This window comes from Colius striatus, chromosome 1 (genome assembly GCF_028858725.1).
Source record: "Colius striatus isolate bColStr4 chromosome 1, bColStr4.1.hap1, whole genome shotgun sequence".
In the NCBI taxonomy this organism is placed as follows: Eukaryota; Metazoa; Chordata; class Aves; order Coliiformes; family Coliidae; genus Colius; species Colius striatus.
The window spans coordinates 142,863,445-142,870,576 of NC_084759.1; the positions used below are offsets into that span (position 1 = coordinate 142,863,445).

Sequence of the window (7,132 nt, forward strand, 5' to 3'; positions counted from 1 at the left end):
AAAGAAAGGGCACCTTAAGTCAGGAGCCTGTTTTGAGTCTATGTCCAGTCTTGCTCCACTGATTTTTACAGGATTTCTGAGACAAATTCTGTTCCTGCATCTGAAATTCAGAGTCGTTTTACTGCAGTCTCATTGGGAACACAGACAGCATCTGCAGTTAGAGCTTACAAAAGATTTCCAGTCCTTTTTCCTTGGGCTCCAGCAGGAGTTGAATATCAGGGAAATTTTCAAAGCAAGCCTGATCCAGCCCAAATCATCTGAGAGTTCTGTGGCTAGAGAACCCCAAGAGGGGTAAATCTGTGCCCATGAAGTTCTTTTGGAGTGCTTCTTCCAGGCACAATGACACTTCCTGACTTTAATGTAAATAAATTGCTGTCTCAATGTTGCTGGACCTTTAAAGCTGCTGCCAGCTTTGCTTTGGTTGCACTCTTAGGAAGCCTGAAGGGTCTGTGTTGTACAGAACTTGACCTGGCTCTGAGATAACTCCTTGTGCAGTCAGCATGCACTCTGCCTGGCTACCAGAAAGGTCTATGCTACCTCATGCAAGACAACACAGATAGTGTTTGCAGGGTGGCCAGGCTGCCTGGCTTGGCTGCTCCCTTTGCTCTGCCTATGCCTGCATTTTCTGCTCCTCAGGCTGTCTTCCTGTTTTCCCTGGTCAAGTACACACCGTTGAGATACAACAAGTCCTACGAGTACCCAGCCTGGGGCTACGTGGTGGGCTGGTTGATGGCACTCTCCTCCATGGTCTGCATTCCTCTCTATGCCATCTTCATTCTCCTGAAAACCAAAGGACCTCTGAAGCAGGTACCAGGGTTGTGGTCACAGGGAGAGTTGCTGCTGTGTCCCCTAGATGTCTCATGGGAAGGGCGCAGGGAAGATACACGTAGCACATTTCTCCTCTTGAGAAGACAAGGGAGGGTGAGGGTGACACTGCCTCAGAATGCCGTGGAGTTCTTTTTGGCAGTCTGGGGGATGTGGAGAGTCTCAGCACAACCACCAGCATGACATCAAACATCCAGAGTCCTCTCTGATACGTTGCACTCCCATGCTTGGCGCAGTATGTAGGCACATGCAGAGCGTCTCTAGTGCTGGCTCTGTGGGGCAGCAGAGGAACCCCTCAATGTGGGGTACCCTAGGCCACAGGCTGATTGGTTCAGTTTATGGTTCTGGTGGTCTCAGTGGTCATGCCACCACCCTTGCCTCTTCTGTTACTGACTGGTGCCAGTGCAAACGACAGGCAAAGCCGGAATTTGTTTGGCCTTTACTTCCTGGCCCTTGCTCCTGCTCCTCTTTTAGTCCTGAGTCTAGGGCCATATTCTTGTCTCCGAAGAAATGACCCGTTTTTTTTAAAGAGGATATACTCACAGAGCTGTAATGGTCTACCCTGTGCCATGCCCAAGCCTATCCTCTTTCCCTGTAGACACCTTGTCCCTGTCCTAGGAAGAACTGTATCTAGGAAAGTGGCTTCAGGGAGATTACATCCTACCTGACCCATGGAAAAAAAAGACCTGAACGATGTACAATGTATATAAATTTCTGTACAGTTTCTCCTCTGCTCCTTCCCCATCCTCACTGTCTGCAGGCTCATCTGAAGCTGTTGGATGGAAGGGAAAAGGAGAACAAGGGATGGGAGCATCCTTGTGGCTGTGGTGTAGGTGTGACTGTCATTTTGTGGCATTCACGGAGGGGAGGGCCTTGTGCTGCTAACACAGCCAGGGATGGGCTGGGTGCTGGGCATCCTCGTTGATTTCATTGCCCCAAGGAAGGTGAATCTCTGCCCATGGGGGCTCTTATTTACTGGCTGGGAGATGTGGCTTAATAGAGAGTGACAGGAGTTGTGGCAGAGCTGACTATTGCCCAAAAAATACAGGGCAATGCCCAGATAGGAACAGTAGCAATCTTCAGTGAAGTCTTCAGTGAAACAGTGAGAGAAGCATAAGCCATGCAGGCAGGAAGGTGGAGGAGAAGTGTGATGCTATGAAATAGTTCCTTCGGCCCTTGGGCCTCCTGGTTGGTGGCCACAAAGAGATTGCAAGGTTGGGGGAGAGCTAGGAGCTGTACGCTTCCCAGTGTAAGGAACTCCAGGTGAATATTGTGCCAAAGTGCTATGATATGATTTGCTCCAAGCTCAGACCTTGAGTCTTGTCTCTTACAGCCCTCCCCTGTGTTCTGGGCCATTTAATGGTAATGCCTCTGTCCTTTCCCATGGCTGATTTGAAGAGTTTTATTGGGTGACTGACAAACATGTCTGACTCCCCCACAGCTCAGAGGTTTCATATGTCTAAATGAGGACTTGGAGCTGTCAGTGAAGTAATTGCCCAAATGGCCTGCCTGCTAGGAAGCAGTATTTCTCACCTGTTTCAAAGTGCTTTGAGCCCTTGGACTGAAATGCTGCTATAAGTAGTGTTAAAGTTTATTTCACAGTGTAACCAAGGAGCTGATTTGTCCAATTTCAGCTGGAGGTTTTTTCTATTTGTCCTAATTTAAATGATATTAGTTGCAATTTCCTAGGATTTCTCAGTTATATTAGTATGAAGAAACTTCCAAGGCTGTGGTTTGGGCATGCAGGAAGGAACTGGCTGCTAAACTTGGGTTGATTCAGGTGGGAAACAAAGCCAACCACACCGTACCTTCTGGAGTAGTTGCACCTGTTTTAAAAACAGGTTTTCTCAAAGTATACCTGTTCCTTTTTTCCAGCCACACCTCAGAAATACAGTGAGCTAGCTTCCTGACACAGATACTTCCAGGAACAGTGCATTTCAACTGGATATTGCAAACTGTTCACTGAAAGCAAGTTTGTAATTGATTATTATGATCAGTCACTGCAACAAACCAATTCCTCTTGTTACATTTGACTGACCAAGAAACACAAATGTTGTTTCCTGATGTGTCTGACTAAGACAGCCCACGCTCCAAAGACTGAAAACTCACGGTGAACTGCTCACAGAGCAGTTGCAGGCCAAGGCCAATTTCGGAAGTCATGGGGCAAACAGTTTTGAGTAAATGAGTGAAATCTGGGATTCTGGCAGGCACTTCACATGGAGTGGAAGCACTGGAATTAATCCAAAGAGTTGTAGATGATGTTGTTCTGCTTATGATGCACTCTGCAAGGGAGGAGCATGCAGTGGCCCAAACAACTTGTGATGGAAAAATATTACTAACTGTCAATGTTGTTTATCAGCAGGGGAATAATAGGAATGCTCAGGAAGGTGTGTGGCAAAAGTTAGTAACTGTCAAAGTTGTTTTTCAACAGAGGAACAATAGGAATACTCAGTAAGGTGTGTAGTGCCAAAGAGGTTTCAAAAGAATGAGAAAGACCAGAAATACACAGCATCTGTCTCTGTGGGACAGTGCCTTTGCCCAAAGAGCTTGAAGTTGTTTGCATTTTTTAAGAATAGATTCCCCAAAGCTGACACAACAGTAGCATACCTGTGTGTGGGACAGCCCGTGGCACCCCTGCAGAAGATGGAGGGAGCTAAGGGCAGGCAGCTGCCCCACAACTCCTGCCTGCAGCATCGCAGTCTGACTGGCTGCAGGAGGGGAGCTGGGATGGTTTGGGGACAGGAATCAGTCTGCGAAGGAACTGCTTTACCAGTGAAGTGTCACTGAGGTAAGTATCACCTGCAACCCTGTTTGGGCCATAGCAGGAGATGCCCAGCACTTTCTGATGGTTATACTATTTGGAAGGCTCCACGGGTCCCACCAAAGTCAATGGGAAGCACCGCTACTTGGCATAGGGAAAAAAAAGGTTTTATGGTATTTGTTCCATAAAACAAACTGTCTGTGAGGAGCCTTGTCCTTGGGGTTGTCAGTCCACAGCCCACATTTGAACCCAGAGGTGGAATAATTGTCCTTGGCAGCAGTTAAAGTGAGCCTGCGCTCCTTCCATTCAACAGGAAAGGAGCAGGGGCCTGGGAGCATTAGCTCTCTAGATGCCTTTGCCCCCAGCAATGGTTGTGGATGACTATTGGGTGTCCGTTTGTCTGTCAGCTTAATTAACAGAGACTTCCTCTCCGCAGCGGTTCATGCAGCTGATCTCCCCAGCAGAGGATCTGCCACAGCCGAAGCAGCACGTGGCGGGGCTCTCCGAGCTGAAGCGTGAGGGATGGATCCCTCCGGTCCAGGAGGTGCTCAGCATCACAGAGAGAGAAACCCACTTCTAAGGCACCATGGATGCCTCCTCCATACCCCAGACTGATTTGCTCTCTCCATTCCGAAGTGGTTTCTTTTCTCTCCTGGGCTCTTCCCTCCTCTCCTTCATATCTGAGCCAGAAGCATCTGGGACACCCTTTCCCTCCGTCCAGCTGGTTGCACACATGGGAGACAGTGTTTCTTTTGACACCCTGGGGAAAACTCTCCCTGTCTGCAGCCAGGGAGAGAGCAACGTGCTTTTTCAGAAGTGTCCTCCAATACTGACACTGGTGAGGAAGAGAAGGACAATATGTTAACAAAACAGAACAAACAAAAAAACCCCCACCCCGAAAAAGTGGTCGTGTTCAGAGGAGGAAAGGAAACCATGTGGTGAGAGAGAGCAGAGAATAAAGGTGTGCAGGAGTAAAGTTAGCAATGCAAAGGCATGAAATGATGGGGCATTAGCGCAGGGTAGAAGTAAGTTGGTTCAGAAGTACATAAGAATCGGGAAGATGACAAAGGAAAGTACATTCTTAGGTGACCTACGTAGGAGCAAGAGGGAGCCAGGAACAAATCATAGGCAAAGATAAAAGGAGGCTGCACTGTTAGCAGGTACAGCTTCAGTTGTCACAGAGTGACAGGGTGCTCGATGCAATCATAGTTATTGATGATGGATCTCAAGGCATTCTCAGGCTGGAAAGGGAGTGAGGAGTAACTATCTAGGGAACTTGCTCTTGGTCAGAACTACACGGCCCAGTGAAAATGCATCTGAGAGTAAAACAGCTGAATATTGGACAATTATTTCAGAAAATTCAAGGAGTGCAGGAAAAGTCCCAGAGCAGCTGGTAAAAAAAATGAGCTGCAGCACAGCAGGGAAAAAAATGAGACCCTGGGGACTGCACACCCACAAACTTAACTGCACTGCTGGGGCATTTGGTAGAGGAATTAGTGAAGAAGTTGAGGACCTGATTCTGTGCTGCAGAGTAGCTGTGGGGCAAGGGTGGGAGAAGGATTACACTGCCTTGGCTTTGCAGATGACTGCTCAGGGGATAAGGAAGACATAATCGGGTGCGATAATCATAAGCTCAGGCAAGATAAAGTGATAATTAATAGGTAAGATGGGTTCATTTGAAGCAGATTGTGTCAAATTACAGGTCTCTTATTGCCAAGGTAGTCATGAACGCAAAGCCACGGCTGGGAGGGATTGCACTCAGATGTGATGTTTGGTACGGTGCCTCACAGCTCTGTCCTGTGGAGCCTGGGGCTGTAAAACTCCCTGCCAAAACCTGCATGAATGCCTATCAGCATTTCACAGTTAAAACCACAGGATCCTTGCAGGAGCTTTGCTGTGGCTGAGGGCGTACGTGCCAGTGCATGCCTCTGTTGCAATAGTGGTGCATCAAACCACACTGGAGAATGGCCAGTAAAAATAACCACAGATGCCACGGGCTCCTTCCCCTTGTTCCTTGTTCCAAGTAATTGCTTTTCCCTGTGCTATGTAGAGATAAACCACCGGCACTGAAAGTAAGCAGGAAAACCAGGCCTCATCTGTGCAATGCAGTACCTATTCCAATTGCTATGGGAACCTTATCTTTTGCAGTTTCCTGTGAGTTTAGCTAGTGAATTAGCATAGGGCAATCTTTTCCCCATTTAATTTCCTTCCTTTTAAAAACTAAAAATTGTTGGTGAAATGAACACTGAAAGTCAAGTATCAAAATTTGTACCTCCGTGCAATGTTATCGTTTGTTTGGAGATGATTTACTGTAAAAGGCAGCTGCAGCTGGAAAACCTCGTCCTTGTTCCCTGCAAAGGATTGAAGCGTCACATCAGTCATCGTTCAATTTGTTTTTTCAAGAGCTAGATGTCACATTGCAGTCAAAATCATGGGAAGAGCTTAACACCCAGAGGCTTGCAGTCAGGGTGGGACTGTATACGTGGGAAGCGTTTTGGTGGTTTCTCCCCCTCCATACCAGTGGTATTGCTCACCATTTGGTGGGAGGAGCAGCTCCCTGCATCAGGTCTCTACATGTAGCTGGAGCTGCCACCAAGGACCATCAGTGCCAAGGTGGCACAGTTTGATCAGCTGGAGAAATCACTGGGCCCAGCGGCTGCCAGGTGTCTGCTGAGTGCTTGCTCTCCTTCTGCCTGCCCATCCTCAGAGCTGCAGCAGGGCTGAGCATGAGAGGTTTGATTTCAGACGTGGCTACAGCTGCCTTGACCATACCCATGGTCAAAATGAGGGTACTGGTTTTGAGGACGGAGCCCAGTTTCGTGCAACAGAAAGGAAAGTTGAAGGACTGGGACTTGCCATCCAGATTCAATCTTAGGCATTAGCACTATCTCCTCCTACCCTTGGTAAGACGTTTAACCCCTTTGCTCCTGCTGCCATGCCTTTAAGCTGTAAGGTAGTGTCACACTGCCAGAGAAGTTGTGGAGATGCGTTCACTCCTTTTACTAAGGTAGTCTGATAACACTGCAAGGATTCTAGATAGAAATAAACACAAATATGAGGCTGTGTTATTGAAAATAAATACGGCGTGAACTGGTTCCTCTGTTGCTTACTGTCATGGTTTAGCAAGGAACAGCTTTTTCTTGGATTGTACACTTCCCATGCCCTTCTGGCAAGTTTCTTTTTCCCAAAGAGAAATGTAGTGTTCTTGAACCTCTTCCCTTAGATCCTCATCTGAATGAAGATGATTCGTGGTCTGTCTGGGCTGCTGCCTGGTCAGGCAGGGAGACACCACAGTGTCTCTCACACGGGCCCATGGCTGCAGCCAGCATGGGGAGCCCTTTCCATCCTCACCCTGGAGGGTGCATTCAGACTCTGGGGGACTCTTTTAGCAATTCTCACACTTCTACATTTGTCCAGCATGAAGTAAGACATATTTATTCTCATAGTCGGGATATCTTCAATTTTCATGACTCAACACTTAACGTGGATTTTTGCAGGGGGGAAAGAATTGTGATGGCATTTCACCTTGGTTGGAGCTCGACTCTC

The 7,132-nt window shown here is 47.7% G+C and overlaps 1 protein-coding gene across 1 annotated transcript in view; it reads left to right on the forward strand.

The window, feature by feature from the left end:
• Positions 1-4,166, forward strand: part of SLC6A12 (solute carrier family 6 member 12) — a 28,866-nt gene extending 24,700 nt beyond the window's left edge. The window contains exons 13-14 of the mRNA XM_010207817.2: positions 637-807; positions 4,023-4,166. Coding sequence (XP_010206119.2) covers positions 637-807; positions 4,023-4,166 — 315 coding nt within the window. The remainder of the gene's footprint in view (positions 1-636; positions 808-4,022) is intronic.
• The last annotated feature ends 2,966 nt before the right edge of the window (positions 4,167-7,132 follow it).